We start from the raw sequence: 21,808 nt of genomic DNA, 5'->3' as shown, positions 1-21,808 counted from the left end.
AAGGACCACTGATAGAAATTCTTCATGACTTGCAAGAACCAGGCTTCAGGGGCTTTTAGCAACAGGTGACTCATTGGGGGCAGTGAGAATAAATAATGATTAAAAAGTTTAGCAGGGGAAGAAAAGAGAAACAGAAAGTTAACAAAAGTTGCCCAATGTTCAAGTTATGGGATTTCTTTTTTTTTTTTTTTTTTAATGATGTAAGATAGCAGTGACTATTTGTAAGGAGTCAGTGGAGAGGACGAGATTGAGAAAACATGGGCTGGGATGGACTTGGGAACAGATGGCTGAGGCGACAGCCTCAGTGGGAGGTCGGAAGGCACCAGAGGGATGGTGAGGTATCTGTGAGTTGGAAGTCAGGAGGCTGCGTGCTTGGCTTGCCTTGGCTCAACCACTTAGCACCTGTGAGATCTTGGCAGAGGGGTTTTGGGCTTTCTTCTGTAGACTCAGTGTTCTCTTCTTAAATCTGGGGTTTCATAGTGAACATCTAGATTTTAAGTTTTCTGATTCAGGAATACACAAGAGTGTATGAAGAAAAGTGAGTGTGGAGATGTTTCGTATATTTGGATGTATCACATGTACAGGGAGAGGGAAGATGAGGAAGTTGAACTCCCTCAGCCGTCACCTAGAGGCCAACTGCTCCCTCCTGGGAGGGTGGGATGGGTAATATAAATTATTTATTTATACCCATCTTTATGTTTAGTAATTACCTGGCACCCTACCAGGTCTCCTACCAGGTGATCGATGACGGAGGAGAGAGGGCTCAGAGGTCTGCACAACTTACATGTTTTCTGGGTGCTCGAAGTTAGTCCTGTAATCACTTGGAGCTTCACATTCAAGAAAAGAAGGATACAGCCTCTCAGAGCTGTTGTGAGAAAGAGCTTTGTAAACCGGCTCACATGGCAGTAATGCAATCAGCTTTGTCACGAACATCCCCTTCCGATCCCATGCGAGAGTACGGAAGGCATGCTAGCAGTTGTGATCATAGCACTAACAGTAGCTAACTAACATTTATGTATGGGGCTTACTATACGTGAGGCACTCTTCAGGAGTTTATGTCATGTAGTCATAATGACAACCCTCTGAAGTAACATGATCCTTTCCATATTATAGAAAAAGACACTGGGGCATGGAGATATTAAATATGCCCCAAATCACATAGCTAGTGAGTGGAGAAGCCAGAATGCAAAGCTAGGAGGTTTGACTCCTGAGCTGTGCTCATGAGAGCCATGATGTAACTTTGCTTTGTTAACTAAGATAAATGGGCTAGGATTAAGTTGCCATCAATTTTAATGAATTTTTAATGGCAGGGTTGCTTGAATTGGGAAGTAGCAACCCAGTTTAATGGTACATATGGTCAGACAAGAGCAGTAAACAACACAGTTCTGTCTTAAAAGGAGCCTCTTGCTTAAAAGAAAAACGTTGATTAACAGTTCTCTTTAAATCTAAACAGAGTTTGATTTTTGTTTTTCCAGGAACACAAAGAGGGGCAGCTTACATCCATGCCCCGAGAGGTTTGTAGATCATTTGTGAAAATTATAGCAGAAGTCCTTGGATCTCCTCCAGATTTGGAATTATTGACAATTATCTTCAATTTCCTTTTAGCAGTTCACCCTCCTACTAATACTTACGTTTGTCACAACCCCACAAACTTCTACTTTTCTTTGCACATAGGTAGGTATAATCATTTTTATTAGATTTTGACTCTCTCCATTTTTGTTTTTTTAATTCCCACTCGATCCATATTTATTTGATATTCATTGAATGGCTTCTATGTGCTATAAACTTTCCTAATTACACACTGGGACAGGGACAGGGCATAGGCTATCGAATGAACCAGACATGGTCTCTGCCTTCAGAGTTTCACTGCCAAGAGTAGAGAGGAGACAGATAAATCAAATACTATAGTAAGAAACATTACCTGGTAAGTACTTGAATGATACAAAAGAAGGACTAATTCAATTTAAAAAACTTTTTTTAATGTTTATTTATTTTTGAGAGACAGAGCATTAGCAGGGAAGGGGCAGAGAGAGAGGGAGACACAGAATCTGAAGCAGGCTCCAGGCTCTGAGCTGTCAGCGCAGAGCCCCATGTGGGGCTCGAACTTACTATTTATGAGATCATGACCCAAGCCGAAGTCAGACACTGAACCAACTGAGCCACCCAGGTGCCCTCAGGCTAGTTTGCTTTTAAAGGAGTGAGGGTTTCATCAGACAGCTATGGAGAGAGAAGATTTAATAGATTCTATATCTGACATGGACATTGAAACATTTAGGTACAATTTGATAGATATATTGGAGAATGAGCATTCCAGGTGAAGAGAATGAAGAGAAAAATTGGAGAAAATAAAGAATAATGAATTTTACCTAAATATGCGGCATCTATAAAGGATTAGTGAGAAACAATACCATAAATATGGTTTGGAAAAAAGGCGGGGAGAGGGGCGCGCCAGGGTTGCTCAGTTGGTTTTAAGCATCTGACTTCGGCTTGGATCATGATCTCATGGTTTGTGGGTTTGAGTCCCACGTCAGGCTCTGTGCTAACAGCTCAGAGTGTGGAGCCTGCTTCAGATTCCGTGTCTTGTTTTCTATGCCTCTCCCCCACTTGTACTCTGTCTCTCTCAAAAATAAACAAACATATATATATAGTTTGGGACCATCATTTATTTACATTTATTTATTTTGCCCTGTAAGGTCTTATTAAAAGGGTCCTTGAATGAGATGCCAGAGTTTGACCTTATATTCTATTTAGGGGTGACTGAAGGGTTTTGTTTTGTTATGTTTGTTTTTAGCAAAGAAATATGATGTAAGTAAATTACTACAATAAGATCCAGGAAAGATAAATTACCCATATAGAAGTGTGTTGAAGCTCTGAGAATAGATGAGACTACTGAATGAAAGTATAGATAGAGAAAAGGAAGAAAGAAACTAAGGATGAGCCATAAGAAAGAGTAATTAATTAGTAGAAGGGAAAGATGGAAGAATCACAGCTTTAAGAGAACCAGGAAAATGTAAGGCAGCCAGAAAGCAAGCAAGAACGTACTTATAAGAAAACTAGATTAGGGAATCTAGCGAGGAAACTGGTGGTAAAATAGGCATTTAGGAATGTAATAAATGAATAAAATGATTCAACAGTAAAAATCCGAATGAAATTAGACAACATGACTTTGTCTTAGGTTTAGCACACTTTTAGTGAATGAACTACTATCAAGATTCTGGAAATAGGGTAGTTGCAAAGATGAGTAAAATATGGTCCAGTCCCCTTAGACCTTTCAGGCTAGTTGAGGGGAAAGAGTCATAAATAGGTAATTAATTACATTGTATGGAAAGTGATAGAAATATTTTGTTTTCTGGTAGCGTAGGACATAGTGAGGACATGTTTCCTGGAGGAGCTGAAGGGAAGGGACTTCCAGACGATGGGAGCTGTGGGAAATGGGTGCTGCTAAAGTGTAATGGAAGAAAGAAGGCTGACAGGGGGCTCTGGAGTCAGGGGTCTGGAGGCAGATTGCAAAGATTCCCAAAGACCAGAAGCCTGGACTTTAGAGTGGTGAGGAGGCAACAGAGAGCCACTGGAAGGTTCTAAGCAGGAGTTGATGTCTGATGGAATTCTGGTTGCTATGAGGACTTGAGGGTGACCAGATGTCCATCACAGATACCATTTAGAAGTGTGCATCAGGACTCCAGGTGCAGGGCTTAAGCACCTGCATCATTGCACTATGCTTGGGATACGGAGAGTTCAAGAATCACAGGAGAGTTCAAGAATCACAGTCAAGTAGAACCTGGAGACTGAATTGATGTGGATAAAGAAAAGGTGTGGTCAAGCGGGGGTCCAGGCTTATATCTGGGAATTGGGTGCTTCTGCCAAATGAACCAAGGAACAAAACAGGAGGACTGAATTTAAGACAGAAAGAGGACTCAGATTTAGATTTGTTGCATTTGTGGTGCTTTCAAGAAACCAAGCAGTTGAATTTAGAAGTATGAAGCTCAGGAAGGAAGAATGAGCTGGAGGTATCAATTTTGGAGTCATATTGGGCATTAAAGGGATTATTTAAAACTATAGGACACAGCCCTTTCCTCAAGGAGTAAAGTGAACTGTTAGATATTAAAATATAAAAATACCTGTAAGTATAGTTGGAATTCAAAGAAAATAAAAGTTAATATGGCAAATAATTGTAAAAATATCTACATATAATGAGAATTATAATGTGTGCTTATGTGTCAAATGTGTTAGTATAAGATATGCCATATTTTTCACTCTGAACATTTTCTTATTAAAATGTATATTTAATGATTTGCTTTTAAAGTTGTATTTTTGTTTTATCCTTCAAAAAATTTTTACTGTCTCAAAATTTTTTTTTAATTCTAGATGGCAAGATCTTTCAGGAGAAAGTACAATCAATCATGTACCTGAGACATTCTAGCAGTGGAGGAAAGTCTGTGACTAGTCCTGGGTTTATGGTAATAAGCCCATCTGGTTTTTCTGCTTCACCCTCTGAAGGTAAATATAACAGTAGTGAAGGTGTAATCCTTCCTGATTTAGCTCAGAAGATTAGGAGATAAATAAATTGTACATGTGTTAGCAGTATGATATACCGATATTCAGACTGAGTAAATGAAAGGTTAGACTCAAAAATTGTAGAATATATATTAAGGAGTCCAGTACAGTACTTTCTGGAATGGGAGCTCACTCTCACACTCAATGTAACAAGAGATACTGCAGAAGACTTAGTAAACAGATGAGGCTTGTGCTGTCTTGTTCTGGAATTTTCTCTTACCTTTTATCATAGTCATTTGTCTTTCATTAAGCTTCTGGCTTATTTTCCCATTTTCTTCAAAAACTTTATTTGGCTTACCCTCTCCTTTCTACCTAAACATCGTTCTAGACCATTTCACTTGCCATGTAATGGCCGCCCAGTGCTCCAGCCTCTCATCCCTTGACCCCAGGGACCTTTCCTTCTCCTTTACCCACCTGTATGTGCGCCCCTGTCCTGGGCTTCAGCAGGAGCACTCTCCACCTCTGCAACTCCAATACCCCACTCTCTGACAACCATCACCATCCCACATCCCCGTCTGCTTGTTTTCCGTCTCCAGCCTATTGTTGTTTTCTTGACATGGTCTTCAGCTCCCTTGTCCCCTTGGCCTTTTGGCATTCTTGACCTAAAAATCCCAACCTTGCCTCCATCTGACCATCCTCACTGCTGAAAGCTGCTGGAGAGAATCCCTGTCTTTACCAGGGTCTCCAACTGTAGCTGGCCTTTTAATGCTGCCCTGTAGTTTTTCAGTAAATCCAAAATCAGTTCCATCTTCTCTTTCCTGGTAAGTCTCTTCAAGTCTTTAAGCTTAAGTCTTTTCCTTTCCTGACAGCTCTTCTCCTCTAGCCTGAGACATTGCCCTATTGTCTGCCCAACCTAGTCTTATCTTTGACTCTGGTATAAATCAATTAGTAGTGCAGGTTAGGTAGAGATAAGGATAGATAGGATGGGGTATATATGTGGCTGTTAATTTCCAGTTTTGTTTGTCTCCCAAAATGTTTCAGTTATTTGCCAGCACATTTTATGCCATTTTATTATAGTATTTTAAGGTTGTGTTTTAATTAGTTTTATTTGGAATTTTATACGGAATGTACATTTTCAGATTTAATCATGCCCCCATTTGTTCCACATCTTTTGAACAGAATCTTTTGGCAGCCTTAGCCCTCCTTCAGAAATAACTAGGAAAAACCTCTAAGCTGTAGAGCTATTATTGCCAAAAAGCCCGTGCCATAAACAGTTCACCCAGGGCCGGTTTATTCTATATCAGTACTTCTCAAGTTTTAGCATGAAAAAACTGACCTGGAGAAGTTGTAAAAACACAAATAATTGGGCCTCCTTCATACAGTGACTCAGTAGGTCTGGGGGGAGCCTGAGAGTGTGCGTCTGGAACAGTCACCCAGGTGGCGCTGATCCCCACGCTGTTGGTTCGCAAACCACACCTCGAACAGCACTCACGCACGGAGAACAGCGGTGATCTTCCCGGTCTCCCCTACATGGAGTAACTAGAAGCGGCAAACTGGACAGCTGTAACGGGAGGACCAAATGCCATTGCTTGTCCTCAGGAAGTGACTGTGGAAATGGAGGAGAGACAGAGCGGTGTAGGGCCATTTAGTCTAGTAGTAGTAACAGCAAGTATGGGTATTAGCGCCCTTTACGGGGTACCTGCTATAAGCCAGACACTCTGCCGGGATCATTGCAAATAGGATCTCAATCCTTTTTTTTTCTAAATTTTTAATGTTTTTTAATTTATTTTTGAGAGACAGAGAGAGATAGCACAAGCAGGGGAGGGGCAGAGAGAGAGGGAGACACAGAATCTGAAGCAGCCTCCAGGCTCTGAGCTAGCTGTCAGCACAGAGCCCGACGCGGGGCTCGAACCCACAAACCATGAAATCATGACCTGAGTCGAAGCCTGACGTTTAACTGACTGAGCCACCTAGGCACCCCTGATCTCAATCCTTAAAGCAACCTTGCAGAGTAGATATTCTGAACCCTCCTTCTACATTTGTGGAAACTAATGCCCAAATAATTAAATGATTTACTTAAGGGCACCTAACTCACAGAACCATCACTTGAATCCAGTTCTGTCTTGTTGCAGAGCCCACCCTTTTCCAACGTATCAAACTGCATCCTAGTGCCTGCTAGCTGGAAGTGAATTAAGTTTTACCGGCAGTAGAGCCATTAATCCTAATGACTTTGAATCATTGGGTCAATGTATTTTGTTAAGGAGACAGGAAAAGACATATATTTTCAGAAGATTTTAATAAAAAAGTAGTTGAAGGAAAAAATAGTTGGGGCCCTTAAGGATTTTAAGCAGTGGTGGGGCTCTCGGTTGGTTAAGTGTCTGACTTCATCAGCTCTGGTCATAATCTCACAGTTCGTGAGTTCAAGCCCTGTGTCAGGCTCTCTGCTCTTCATGCAGAGCCTGCTTCAGATCCTCTGTCTCCTTCTCTTTCTACCTGTCCCCTGTTCACATGCATGCACTCTCTCTCTCTCTCAAAAATAAGTAAACATTTTTTAAAGAAAGAATTTTAAGCAGTAGTTACATTAAGAATTCTAAGCAGTAGTTAACATGAACCTAGGTGGATTCTTTAACATTGCTGGATAAACGGATTATTGCTGTGGTTCTGACCATCGGTACAGGTCACAAGTGGTCCCACTTACTGGATTTTTAAAGAGTGTTTTTCTGTCTGCTCTCACCAGGAAACAGTTCCTCCAGGATGATTCCACAGCGAATGACCGCCAACATGCTGCGTTCTAGAAGCCTACCAGCATTTCCTACTGCTTCACCTCAGACGCAACCACAAAAACTGACTGGAAGTTTGGGTTGTAGTATTGACGAGTTACAAAATATTGCAGGCAATTACATTGCTTCCCAAGAAGAGAAACTCAATTCTCTGGCAAGTTCTGAGACACTGAAGAAAGACAAAGAGGATGCATTCATCAGTAGCTGTGAGTCTGCAAAAACCGTGTGTGAAATGGAACCTGTCCTTTCAGCCCATGCCTCTGTCAATGCTGTCCCAAAAGGATCCTGGGGATTTCCGGGGGTCAAAGTAGATCACAGAGAGTTGGGAGCAGAACCCAGATCAGAAGATGACAGTCCTGGGGACGAGTCCTGCCCGCGCCGCCCTGATCACCTGAAGGGACTGGCCTCATTCCAGCGAAGCCACAGCACTGTCGCAAGCCTGGGCCTGGCCTTCCCTTCACAGAATGGATCCTCGGCCGTTGGCCGCTGGCCAAGTCTGGTTGACAGGAACCCCGATGACTGGGACAACTTTGCCTTTTCTCTCGGTTATGAGCCACACTCCAGCCGCACCGCCAGTACTCACAGGTACCCACTGCCTTTGCCCGCTCACCACCCCCTTTTCTTCTTTTACTGTTCTTTGAAGAATGTCCATCCTTCTGGAAACATCTCATGTCACTTCTCACGTACAACCTATATATTCACGACAAACAGAAAGATACCTTTCTCCTTATTTTAATACTGAATAATATTGAATTCCATGTTTTGCCAAAGGCTAAACCATATATGGCTCATAAAGAAAAAGTGCCATGTGGCTTATTTAGAGAAAAACTCTCCAGGGAAATGGTAAGATTTATAGTATCAGGTACCAACACCCGGTGGGAGTTTCCATGATGGTGGGGATGCCTTTCTTGTGCTCTGCAGTACTGGGGGCACCAGCCACGTGTGCCTATTGAGCCCTTGAAATGTCGCTAGTGCAACCAAAGAGCTGAATTATTTATGTCATTTTTAAATACTTCACCTTGCACCAGTGGCTGCTGACCGCCACCCTCTTGCACACCACAGCTGTGGAATAGAATAGTGGACTCTGCGCCTCAAATATATCAGTGAGAAATAAAATGATGACAAGTGATGGCAAATTGTTAGTCACAGGTAAACCCTTTTTTAATTGTATGAACTTTTGTTGCACATGTTGAAATTATTACTGCTCCTCACAGTTTAAGGTCATCGTCATGTACTTTTCTTCCTGATACTGTGTTCGTGAGACTTGTGGGGTCTCTGTTTCAGTGTAACGGAAGACTGCTTGGTACCTATCTGCTGCGGACTGTACGAGCTCCTAAGTGGCGTTCTCCTCATCCTGCCTGATGTTATGCTTCAGGATGTGATGGACAAGCTCATCCAGGCCGACACGCTTCTAGTCCTCGTGAACCACCCGTCGCCGGCTATACAGCAAGGAGTTATTAAAGTGAGGGCAAGTCCTAGACGCGATGTTTCCATTCAGAAAAATAAATAGATGTTTAATTTAAAATTTGAATGTATGTGTTAAAGTAGACCAAAAGCTTTATTCTAAGGACGAGTGAACTGACATACAGCTGACCCTTGAAGAAGACAAGTTTGAACCACATGGGTCCACTTATGTGCAGACTTTTTTTAATATATGTTCAATACGGTTCTATAAATATATTTTTTCTTCCTTATGATTTTCTTAACACTTTCTTTGCTCTAGCTTAGTTTATTATAAGAATACAGTATAGAATACGTGTAACATACAGAGTGTATGCTACTCAACTGTTTCTGTTATCAGTAAGGCTTCAGGCCAGAGTATGCTATTCGTAGGTAAGTCCTGGGGGGATCAGAAGTTATGTGCAAGATTTTCAACTGCGGCAGGGCGAGGGTTGGCGCCTCTAACCCTCATGTTGTTCAGGGGTCAACCGTGGTTTGTTCCTTCTCTATCATATTTTTATATGAGAGCAGTTTTAAGCTCTCCTCCATATATCGATTCATAGCAGTGTGGTTTTTTTTTTAAGTCTGCCAATTATAAGGAACACGTAGTTCATTGGCAATCTTTCCTGCAGTGTAGTATCAAATCTTAAACATTTACTTCAGGTTTTAGTTCAGATGTCACCTTTTCAGAGACCTGATCACCTTGTTGAATAGCTACCCTCTAGTGCTCTACTCCTCATTTATTCTGCCATAGCATCCTGGTTGTGTCTTGTAATTATCTCTGTAATTTACGTGCGGGCTTGTTCCATCAGTCTCCCACACTGACGTCTCCACTCCATGAGGGCGGGCAGCCGTGTCTAGTGTATTCTAGGTACTCAGCATAGTGTTGAATGAATAAATGTTTTATATGAATAGATTCTGTTAGAAAACAACCTAATATTGAAATAGGTCTTTTAACGGTTCTTTAGTCTTAATGTAGGATGTTTTTTAATCACTTGCAATTCAACCCAGTATTTTTTGAGTTTCTATCCCATGTGCAAAACACCGGACTGGTTGCTATGTGGGATGTAAAGTAAAATGATATAAGCCCTCACATTCAAGGAGTTTATAGTTGAGTGAGGGAGAGAGACACATACCCAGCTAAGTAAAATGCAAGGACTTCTGTGATGAGTGCTTCAATGGAATATTCATGCAGATGAGTGGGAGCATAGGAAAAGCACATTGTGATGGGAAGAACCAGAGAAGGATTCATGCAAATGGTGTATCTTGTGCTATAAACTCAGAAAGTTTTTTAAGTAGGGCAGTAAACAGCTGTGTGTTTGGGGAAGAATAGTCAGTCTGTCACCACTGTAGGGGAGTGATTGCCGGAGAGAGAGAGGTGGGAGTTTTCTGTTTAGCAGGCTCACACTGTAGTCCAGGGGAGGACGATGAGTCCCTGGGTCGGGAAGTGGCAAGTCAGAGACACACAGCTTTGAGAGACATTCGCTGGAATGAATAATTACATGTAAGGACCCAGGACTGGAAAAGCCAGAAATAAGATTTACCCTGAAGTCTAGGAGCATGGTGCTGCTGTGTGCTCTGAGACGAGAACCATGAAAGATGTGAGTTTGGGAAGAAAAGAATTAACTGAGTTTTACACATGTTGCATTTAAGATGCCAGGGAAGGGTGGAGATAGAGGTCTGTGCCCAGGATAAATAATCCATCAAGAAGTCTAGAAGTAGAAGTGTGGGAGAGATCCATATGCACAGGTGCGTGTGTGGGTGCACGCATACACACACACACACACACACACACACACACACACACACACTTGCAGAGAGGATAGTACAGTGTTGACTAATTGTTTTCCTTCAGAATAAAGCACAAATTTTGTACTTAGACTTGATAAAGGCTATCAATTTACCAGGTGTCCATCCTCAACTAAAAAGTTAGTTTCCCCATAACAAAAGTATTAAGAAATCCAAGATAAAGTCATCAAGAGCACTCCAAACTAGTCAGAAACAACGATTATCTTTGTTTTGCTGTGGAGGGGCATTATTTATTTAGCTTTCTGCGTTCTGTACATGTGAAATTAAATAGCAACTTAACAAGTGTCTGTCTGATTCATGTACATTATATACAATTTTAATGCATTATGTAAATTGTCTTAATTTTCTTCCGTAGCTATTAGATGCATATTTTAATAGAGCCTCTAAGGAACAAAAAGATAAATTCCTAAAGAACCGTGGCTTTTCCTTGCTAGCCAACCAGTTGTATCTTCATCGGGGAACTCAGGAATTGTTAGAATGCTTCATTGAAATGTTCTTTGGTCGACGTATTGGCCTCAACGAAGAGTAAGTGGCTTCTTCCCTCCACCATAATTGGAGGTCTTTTGTCTTAAAGCAGACTCTTAACAAAATTATTTGGTCATTTTTAGAAAAATTCCTCTGAAAGTATTTCCTGGTGAATCAAGTTAATTATTTTCCATATGGTATTGTTTCTAACTTCAGCCTTTATGTTTCATTCACCAGTTAGAAACTAGAAACAAACACTTCATCAAGGGAGAGAAGGTGATGGTTTAGGATTTGGCACATGCTAACAGGAGAAGGACAATGGAAGAGAAGGCAGCTCCTGTTTTCCTGGCAGCCGGTCACATGAAATATCTGTAGGAAGCTTCCCCACCCCTCAGCCTCTTGGTCATCTGGGACAAGAGTCATCCCTCCCCTTGAATTCCTGGTTTGGTCACCAAGTGAAAGGCTTATCACTGTCTGGGTCAAAGTAGGGAGAAATGTGTGTCCTCTTCATTATTGTCTTCTACTTGTTAAGTAGACCAATTCAGACCTGGAGGAATTTACTAATTGCAGTAATGACAATAGTACTTTCATTTGCATACAGCTCTTAGCTCTGTCAAAGCAATTCTGGGCTCGCTCGTTCTCAGCATGGATCCACCAGGCCGGTAAAGTCTGTGAGCCCGAGTTTAGGCCCCAGCGAGCTTAAACCTGTAATAAAGCCCTTTGCTTTTGCATGCGTGCTTTAGCCTCCCTGGCGGTCTCTGGTTTTTTCGGGGCGATATTAAAATCTGGGCATAACAGTGACTTCCAGCACTATGTTAAACAACAGTGGTGAGAGTGGACACCACTTTTGTGATCCTGATCTCAGGGGGAATGTTTTTCCCCATTCAGGATGATATTAGCTGTGGAGTTTTCAAAAACTGCTTTTATAATGTTTAGATGACATGATACTCTACGTGGAAAACCCAATCGTCTCCACCAGAAGCCTTCAAGAACTGATCAATGTATTCAGTAAAGTTGCAGGGTACAAAATCAATGTACAGTAATCGGCTGCATTTTTATACACCAAAAATGAAGCAACCAAAAGAGAAATCAAGAAACTGATTCCATTCACGATTGCACGAAAAACCATAAAATACCTAGGAGTAAACCTAACGAAGGATGTAAAAGACCTATATGATGGAAACTATAGAAAACTTATGAAAGAGATTGAAGAAGACACCAAGAAATGGAAAAACATTCCATGCTTATGGATCAGAAGTCTAAACATTGTGAAAACGTCATTACTACCCAAAGCAATCTACACATTCAATGCAATCCCCATCAAAATTGCACCAGCGTTCTTCTCAAAATTAGAACAAACTATCCTCAAATTTGAATGGAACCACAAAAGAACCAGAATAGCCCAAGTAATATTGAAGAAGAAAACCAAAACGGGAGGCTTCACAATCCCACACTTTAGCCTCTACTACAAAGCTGTCATCATCAAGACAGTATGGTATTGGCACAAAAACAGACACATAGACCAATGGAATAGAATAGAGAACCCAGAACTGGGCCCACAAATGTACGGCCAATTATTTTTGACAAAGCAGGAGAGAGTATCCGATGGAAAAAAAGACTGCTTCTTTAGCAGGTGTTGCTGGGAGAACTGGACAGCAACATGCAGAAGAATGAATCTAGACCACTTTCTTACACCATACACAAAAATAAACTCAAAATGGCTGAAGGACCTGAATGTGAGACAGGAAACCATCAAAACCCTGGAGGAGAACATAGGAAACAACCTTCTTGACCTCAACCACAGCAATTTCCTACTTGACACATCCCCAAAGGCAAGGGAATCAAGAACAAACATGAACTATTGGGACCTCCTCAAGATAAAAAGCTTCTGCACTGCAAAGGAAACAATCAAGAAACCTAATAGGCAACCGTCAGAATGGGAAAAGATCATTGCAAATGACATATCAGATAAAGGGCTAGTATCCAAACTCTACAAGGAACTCACCAAACTCCATACCAAAAAAAAAACAAATAACCCAGTGAAGAAATAGGCAGAAGACATGAACAGACACTTCTCCAAAGAGGACATCCAGATGGCCTACAGGCATATGAAACGATGCTCAACATCACTCATCATCAGGGAAATACAAATCCAAACCACACTGAGATACCACCTCATGATAGTTAAAATGGTTAAAATGAACAAATCAAGAGACTATAGATGCTGGCAAGGATGTGGAGAGACAGGCACCTTCCTACACTGTTGTTGGGAATGTAAAATGGTGCAGCCACTCAGTGTTGAAGTTCCTCAAAAAACTATCAATATAACTCCCCTATGACCCAGCAATAGCACTGCTAGGGATTTACCCAAGGGATACAGAAGTGCTGAAGAATAGAGGCACATGTACCCCAATGTTCATAACAGCACTGTCAACAATAGCCAAATCATGGAAAGAGCCTAAATGTCCATCACCCGATGAGTGGATCAAGAAGATGTGGTATATATGTACAATGGAGTATTACATGGCAATGAGAGGGAATGAAATCTGGACATTTGTAGCAAAGTAGATGGACCTCAAGGGTGTTATGCTAAGCGAAATAAGTCAGGCAGAGAAGGACAGATACCATATGTTTGCACTCATAGGTCTAACAGGAGAACAGGAGAAACCTAATGGAGGACGGGGGGGAGGGGAGGGGAAGAGGGAAAGAGAGGGACGCAAAACCTGAGAGACTATTGAATACTGAAAGCAAACTGCGGGTTGAAGGGGGAGGGGGGGGGAAGAGGTGGTGGTGATGGTGAAGGACACTTGTGGGGAAGATCCCTGGGTGTTATATGGAAATCAATTTGACAATAAACTATTTTTTTAAAAAAGCAATTCTGCAGTATTTCCTTTGGTTCTCACAAGAGCTTTGAGAAGAAATAGGGCAGATGTCACTACACGTATTTGACTATTAAGGAAAATAAGGTACAAAACGCTTAAATTTCTTTCCATCACAGAGACAGGTGGTATTGGGACCTTAACTCAAGATTCATTTCTTTTACCGGAACTCTTTTTACTAGTTCACTGTCTCTCAAATACTCTCATCATCATCATGATTATATGTTAATGTAATACTATATAATTATTATATAAATTATGTTATACGTTATCATATACTAATGATTCTGCTATTATAATTAATGCATTGTTAATAATTTTATCTTATTAATAATAATAACATCTTCCTCTGCGCTTGTTATATAGACCCCTGATGTAGGGTTCTTTTGGATACATGAGGGGCCTATGGACAAATGAAAGTGACTCAATTACGATTGTAGGGCATCCAATTCTGGATTTTTGGCTCAAGTCATGATCTCATAGTTCGTGAGATCCAGCCCCACATGAGGCTCTGTGCTGATGGCTTGGAGCCTGCTTGGGATTCTCTCTATCCTCTCTCTCTTTGCCCTTCCACCCCCCCCCCCACCACTTACATGCACATGTGTACTCTCTCCCTCTCTTTCTCAAAATAAATAAACTTAAAAAATTAAACCATGAAGGTGTATCATATTTCATTTGAATGTTTGTATATTTACCTTGGGACAGACTTCCTGCAATACTTTTATTTTATCAGAGAGATCAATGATCCTATAGGTTTGGATTCCTTGCTCTCCACATTTATTTTTTATAGCTTCAAAATCAAGTTAACAAAACGACCCATATTGCAATCATTTTTCCTTATTTAGTGGTTAATTGCTTGTAACGTGCTCTTAACTGTGTGTTATTTTTTGCAGATTTGATCTGGAAGATGTGAAAAACATAGGACTTTTTCAGAAGTGGTCTGTCATTCCTGTTCTGGGACTAATAGAGACCTCTCTATATGACAACATGCTCTTGCACAGCACTCTCCTATTTCTTCTCCAAATGCTAAATTCCTGTTCTAAGGTGGCAGATCTGTTGTTGGATAATGGTCTCCTGTATGTGTTATGTAATACAGTAGCAGCCCTGAATGGATTAGAAAAAAAGTAAGTTTAAATCGTTATTTAAAACTGCATCATCTGAGGGCGCCTGGGTGGCTCAGTTGGTTGAGCGTCTGACTTCAGCTCAGGTCATGATCTCATGGTTGTGGGTTCGAGCCCCATGTCAGGCTCTGTGCTGATATCTAGCTCAGAGCCTGGAGCCTGCTTCAGATACCGTGTTTCCCTCTCTTTCTGACCCTCCTCTGTTCACGCAGTCTCTCTCTCTCTCAAAAATAAATTTTAAAAAAATTAAAAAATAAATAAAAAATAAAACTGCATCATCTGAGGGGTGCTTGGGTGGCTCAGTCGATTAAGAATCTGACTCTTCATTTCAGCCCAGGTCATAATCCCAGGGTCATGGACTCAAGCCCTGTGTCGGACTCCCCACTGGGTGTGGAGCCTCCTGAAGATTCTCTCTTCCTCTCACTCTGCCCTTCCCCCACATGCACTCAGTCTCTTTCTCTCAAAAAACAAAAACAAAAATAAGAACAAAACTGTGTCATCTGATAAATACTTTAGAAAGGGAAAACTTTAATAATAGGTTATATTAAAACATCTGATTTTCCAAAACATTTTCAAAGAATATCCTTCCTACCAAACTAATTAGATTGGATTAATTAAATTAAATTGGATTTGGAAGGGGCATATTTTCCATCATTTTCAACAAGTTTACTTAAAAGGGAGAATTTATATGACCTAGTTTAAGTATTCAGAGCCTGAAGGCAAGTTGAATAAATTTAATTGTCTTTAAATAGATTGACCAAGCTTCCACAATGGTCTTATAAAAAAATTATTGCCCCCGTGAGGAATAGGGAGTTGAGGACTGGAGAGAGAGATTGCCTCGTTGAAGCTCACCTGACGCTGTCTCACTTCAAACACCTGTGCTTTGAGCTGTGATGCTCCCCTGCTTCCTACTACCATAAATTAATTTCTCATTTCCATAAGTACATTGGCAAATGGCTGCCTATCAAATTGATGATTAACAGCTTTAAAAAATATGTGAGGAGATTATATTTCCACTTTTTGTTTCTGCGTTTCTGATGGATAGCATACCGTTTTTATTAGCGTAGTGTTAAAATAAAATCTCCAGGAGCACATTACTGTACATTAAGGCATTAAGTATTACCTATAATTTTTAAGAGAAGGTAGACTGTAACCTTGGTAATTCTCTAGGCCGGAAGCTGTCTGAGTACAAGAGAGACTCCTTGTACTGAGTTTAGTTCAATTTTTATTGGGTGCCTAGTAAGTTCAAGATTTGTGTGCTGGGCATATGAGAAATACAAAGGAATACAAAGTATTTTATTTTCTCAAAACATGTAGTCTTGATTATGATACAGTACATGAACTGGGGAAGAGTTGCCTATAGGCTTCTTCTAAAAGTAGTATGTTATTGTTTGTTGTTGCTTTGTTTTAATAGACTGTACTTACCTAATGTCTTTACATGCTACCCTACTAGTTGGCCCCAAACAGTTACCATTTCTAACTCTTGCTTGATGTGGAAAAAAATAAATGGAGTATTCAGGCCTAATAGCATACACTGAGGTAGATTATCAAGGTTAAACATTGAGGGACAGAAGTAACTAATTCATATTTATTATGTACTTATAAGTGATTAATATAGGTTCAAATCTATTATCTCTTTTAATCCTTAAAAAACTGTAATTTGGTGTGAGATTCAGAGACATTAAGTAATGTATTCAAATTCACCCCCTCTGAGGAGCCATCTCGGGATGTCCCTGTTCACACCCCCTATATCCTCACCTTCCCTGTGGTCTGGGGAGTGTTGTGCTTCCCTGGTACAGGGTGTTAATCCTGTTGTTACACTTACCACCACTTACTGTTTATCGTTCTCGATTTATCTGGTCCTCTTCAAGACAGTAGACTTTTTGACAGGAGTCAGAGTATGTTTCCCCATTTCTGTTTCTAGCATGCAGTTCAAACTACCTACCATACAGTATGCGCTAAGAAGTACTGAGTGAGTGAGTGCTGGAAGAATGAGAATTTGAACCAGTTCTTTTTGCCTTAAGTTTTCGGTTCTTTTTCTTTAGCGTTCCTTTGAATGAATACAAATTGCTTGCTTGTGATATACAACAGCTTTTCATCGCAGTGACCATTCATGCCTGCAGTTCCTCGGGCCCCCAGTATTTTAGAGTCATTGAAGACCTCATCGTACTGCTTGGCTATCTTCAAAATAGCAAAAACAAGAGGACACAAAGTAAGACTTTGTTTTTATGGATTTCCTGGGTTGGGATTATAGAGGAGCCAAAAATATCATTTGAACCAAATCTCTTTCTTGTGGAAGCTTATACTAAAGGTTCATCCTTCATTTTGTGATAATATCTATCAGCTTTAAAAAGAAGTCTTTTGGGACACCTGGATGGCTCAATCGGTTAAGGTTCCGACTTCGGCTCAGGTCATGATCTTGTGGTTCATGGGTTCCAGCCCAGCCTGTCTTCGGATTCTGTGTCTCCCTCTCTCTGACCTTCCCCTGTTCACACTGTCTCTCTCTCTCTCTCAAAAATAAATAAAAACATTAAAAAATTAAAACAGAAAGTCTTTTAAGTGGCAAAAATTAAACAAGCAATGTGTTAATATAATCAGTAGCTGGCAACACATCATTAAAAAGAGCCTCTGATTTTTTTTTTTACCAAGTAGAAATAAAAGGCTTATGTTGAATAAAAATGCCCTTTAGTTTTCTTTAATGGCAAATATTAAATGAGTATGAAATGTGAGAATTTCTGGTTCAATTTTGCCCTATATGTTAAAAAGTCTGTTCTTTAAGACAATGATATAAAATAAAACAAAGTTGTGAGCTAGTATTTTTCCACTGAATTTTTTTTTTATGGTGACCTTTTGGAAATTTGCTTTAAAATTTCTTTTAAAGGCAGTTCAAAAATGTTCACTACTCTCAGGAATCCATGTTGACTAACATTTTAAAATCTGTATCTAATAAAACATCAGTGACAGTTTAGATGTTGCATGAAAATAAAAAGCAACTCAATGTAAAAAATTAACATCTGCATAGCTTGAAAACATTCTAGTGTCTTCTGTTTTTAGGTATGGCTGTTGCACTGCAGTTTAGAGTTCTCCAGGCTGCCATGGAATTCATAAGGACCACAGCAAATCATGACCCTGAAAGCCTTGCAGATCCATTCCAGTTGCCCTCTCCTCCCCATCATGCAATGTTTCGGCAGCGGAAGAGCATCGCTGGTGAGTACTAAAACAATGTTTTACTAGTTATAAATTGAGGGCGGCATGCCTTTCCTATCTTCTGATGCCATTCACCCTTTTACGATATCTTTTAGTTTAAAAAGTTAAACTGCCAAATTTGAGAAAGGTTTTCTCTCTGAGCAGATCATTCTATGAATTTCTTTCAGTGCTGTTCTCATTCAGTTATCTCTCGAGCAACTAGCGTGTGCCAAGCACTGGGTAAATGTTGAAGATACAGTGATGATTAGAAACAGACCCAGATCCTGTCCTTGCGGAGATGACAAACTAGTAGAGAAATGTAGAGGATCGGAGTAGAGTAGAGGCAATGTGGTGCACACCAGGAGTTAGGGAAGTGTCTGAGGAGGTGACATTCCAGTGTAGCTGTAAAGGGTGAGAGACAGAAGCTAGCCCGGTTCCAGGCAGGATGAATGTTTCCACAGCAGGAAAGAGCTAAGCTTCAGGGAACTGAAAGTATTCAGCCAGAATGGAAGCCTCTGGAGAGATTGAGGAGAGCACTGCCAGATGGGGCCGTGCAGGATGGCGCGGGCCAGTGCCCGGAGCATCAGAGAGGCCACGTTAATGATTTTATCCTGCAGGGAAGTTACAACATAAGCAGGTTTTCATTTTGTAAAGACCACTCTGACTTTGCGTCAAGCGTGGGTTAGAGAAGAGTAAGAAATAGTGAGGGGCCAGGCAGAAGCCCGCTGCAGCAGACCCGGCGGGAGAAGATGGTGGCTCGGGTGTGGGTAGAATGCATGGAACATCGGACTTGCTGTGATTTAGCACGTTTCAGCCAGTAAATGTCAATATCATTAGACTTCCTTACTTTTCCCACAAAATCTGCTGTGACATTTATGCACACAATCCGGAAAGATAGTATAAACACCTCCACACACAGCTAGGATCTAGACGCGCACGCACGAATACGCAGATGTGCGTTGTGGATGGATGGATTTCGACGTACAATGTGTTCATACACACACATGCACACACTTCTCTCCAAACAGAGTAGCTGGTGATTAACTTTTTTGAAGTTTCATCACCCTTATAATCTTAAGGGCTTTTAAATTAATCCAAATCTTTCCTCTACTTGTATTAAACAATTTTGTTTTGTTCAGTGCTATGCCAAGTTTTAAACCCATGTGAAAAACTCATTTGTAGAGAAAAGCTATTAAATATACATTTTTTGCAGGAGTATGTTTAGATTATGCTAATATAAGCTACGTAAATAAAACTTTTAAAACACCCACACAGCTTTATTGCCCCTGTACATCCTTCCTTAATGTGACATCTGAACTCAGTCTCTCCTCTTGGACTGACCTCCTCTTTCGTCTCAGGTGTAATTCTGCCTTTTACCAAATCTGGCAGTCATGCTCAGCTGACCACATGCCAGAAGATGGCTTCGAACCCCTTTCCCGTTGCAGGATTCCTCAGTCAGTGACTGCTTCGATGGAGGTCACCCTCTGACATAGGAAACATACAAGTCCCAGGAGCCCCTTCTTCCTTGTTGACATTTCTCATTCTCATGTCTGTTTCTTCTACGCTTTTATACATTCACCCCTAGTTTCATTTTTGATCAGCTCACGCCAGGGCTGCTGCAGTAGTGTTCTTGCTGTTCTCTCTTTGGTCTGATTTCTCTAACAGTCTGTCCCCTCTCTCTTTTGATACCAGCCTTTTTATCACCCTGAGCCTCAGAGCCCTGCAGAGCTCCACGTCTGTCCTTGCTTGTTTTTTGTTTGTTGGAGTCCTGTTAAAGCACATGACGGACTTTTAGTCCTTTCTTTAAACCACTCTCCGTTTTGTCCTGACTCCTCTGCTCTCTCATCCTGGGCTTGTGTTTGTCACTGTATCTAGTAAATGCATTTTGCCGTAAGCCGCACGAGGCTTATAGAGCCCTATGGAGTTCGAGCTTGATAAAAAAAAAAAAAAAAGACCTTAAAGGTCCACCAGACCAGTTCCTGCATTTCCAAAAGCAATGGAATCAGAGACCACGGGGACAGGAGCTCCCCCGCCCTCCCCCGTGTCCTAGGGCACACCTCCTCACCCCCGCCCTGCCCTGTCTCTAGGATCATCTCTCATGGGTTTCTCCCACCTATTCTTCCTGGTTTCCTTGGCCCTTATTTAAATCCTATCTCTTTGAATCCAGTTTAAAAATACTACTTTATATGGGTTACACTGTTTGCTTTGTAATTCCTTCCGTGCTGTTTTACACAGGTATTTGGGAAAGACTTGTGTTTTATTTTTTCATTCTTAGTCAAAAGGATATCGGCTCTGTAGGTGCCACAGCTGCAGGATACCAGCGCTCCTCTGCTTCGGAGCAGCGCATTGTCAAAGCCATTCAGGGCTCCCTGCTCATGATGCCTAGTTTCTAAGAAGGATTTATACCCCACCATTTCCATCACTGAGATATCATAAGGTATCTTCCAAGATTTAAAGCAAGATGTTCTCATTAGTGATCAATGCTTTGGGGAGATGGTTTTTTCCTAAATAGACTCACTTAGCATTTACTGAACACTGCTGAGACATGTGACACCCCAGCCCCACAGCCACCCCCCGGCCGGCAGCGGCAGCTTGCTGCGGCCACACGCCACCCGCCCCGGCCATGGACAGGTCTCCTCAGACCGTCAGTGCCAGCATCTCCATGGCTTGGGACCGAAGCTCCTTCAGCAGCATTTCGTCATGTGTAGATTTTAACTTCTCATACTCTCAGATACTATGTGATTGGCAGATTCATCTTTTTACACCCTGACTTGTGTGCCATTATCCTGCTCAACAGCCTCGATGGTTCCAACTACCCAGTTAACAGATCTCGGATTCCTTAGCCTCTGTATCTTTTTTTGGTATAGATGAGAGAGATATCGCTTTGCTTAAATGGTGTCATACTCTGTCTTCTGTTTGTAAACTGATTTCTGTTCCTAATGAATTCATTATAGACATCTTCCCATAAAAATATTCTTTATGTTTAATGAAACATAATAATCTATTATATTGATTTGCCATCAGTTGTTTCCTGATCTTTATCAATAAACCAAAGGGTTTTTTTTTTTTTACTTCTCTGTTTTTACCATTATAAACAAGAGAGCAATGCACAGTCTTTTATATGTTTTTTTCACTTGTCTGCTTATCACTAGGAGAAATTTTACATATCTCTTTAATCCATGAATGTAGAAGTAAGCATTAGGGTATTGTTTAAAGTGCCATACATACATAAACTATCAGAAATAAATATAATTATAACCATTATGTCATTAATATGATCCACATACAAATGAATTTCCTTTATATTTCAACCATCAATAACAATACCAACTATTAACAACTTTTGATGCTTTGTATGAGATAGGCATTGTGTTTTACGTCCATTATTTTATTTACTATTTAATCCATAGAACAACCTTCTTTATCCATTCATTCAGCCATCTAATATTTATTGGGTATCAGCTATGTATCAGGTATTGTTTTATCTACTTTCATGGAACTTATATTTTACTGGAAAAAATGGTCAATAAGCCTGTAAACAAATACATTTAATAAAATATCATTCAGTGACAAATATCTACCTGTGAGGTGAGCTCTATTTTACTTTCTAATCTACACATTAACATAAAAGGGA

At 40.7% G+C, this 21,808-nt stretch overlaps 1 protein-coding gene across 8 annotated transcripts in view; it reads left to right on the top strand.

Annotated features, from left to right (window-relative positions):
• The window catches only part of LYST (lysosomal trafficking regulator), a 177,799-nt gene that overhangs the window by 87,426 nt on the left and 68,565 nt on the right, over window positions 1–21,808 (top strand). For all 8 annotated transcript variants that reach the window (XR_003905486.1, XR_003905482.1, XR_003905483.1 and 5 more), the window contains 8 exons: window positions 1,476–1,674; window positions 4,366–4,497; window positions 7,232–7,859; window positions 8,559–8,736; window positions 10,879–11,048; window positions 14,761–14,991; window positions 17,034–17,200; window positions 18,043–18,195. Coding sequence is in view for 5 of the 8 variants with exons in the window: in XM_029931602.1 (XP_029787462.1) it covers window positions 1,476–1,674; window positions 4,366–4,497; window positions 7,232–7,859; window positions 8,559–8,736; window positions 10,879–11,048; window positions 14,761–14,991; window positions 17,034–17,200; window positions 18,043–18,195 (1,858 nt within the window). In the remaining 3 variants the exon portion in view is untranslated. The remainder of the gene's footprint in view (window positions 1–1,475; window positions 1,675–4,365; window positions 4,498–7,231; window positions 7,860–8,558; window positions 8,737–10,878; window positions 11,049–14,760; window positions 14,992–17,033; window positions 17,201–18,042; window positions 18,196–21,808) is intronic.

The sequence above is a fragment of the Suricata suricatta genome, chromosome 2, assembly GCF_006229205.1.
Source record: "Suricata suricatta isolate VVHF042 chromosome 2, meerkat_22Aug2017_6uvM2_HiC, whole genome shotgun sequence".
Lineage (NCBI taxonomy): Eukaryota > Metazoa > Chordata > Mammalia > Carnivora > Herpestidae > Suricata > Suricata suricatta.
This window is presented reverse-complemented; position numbering and strand designations above follow the sequence as displayed.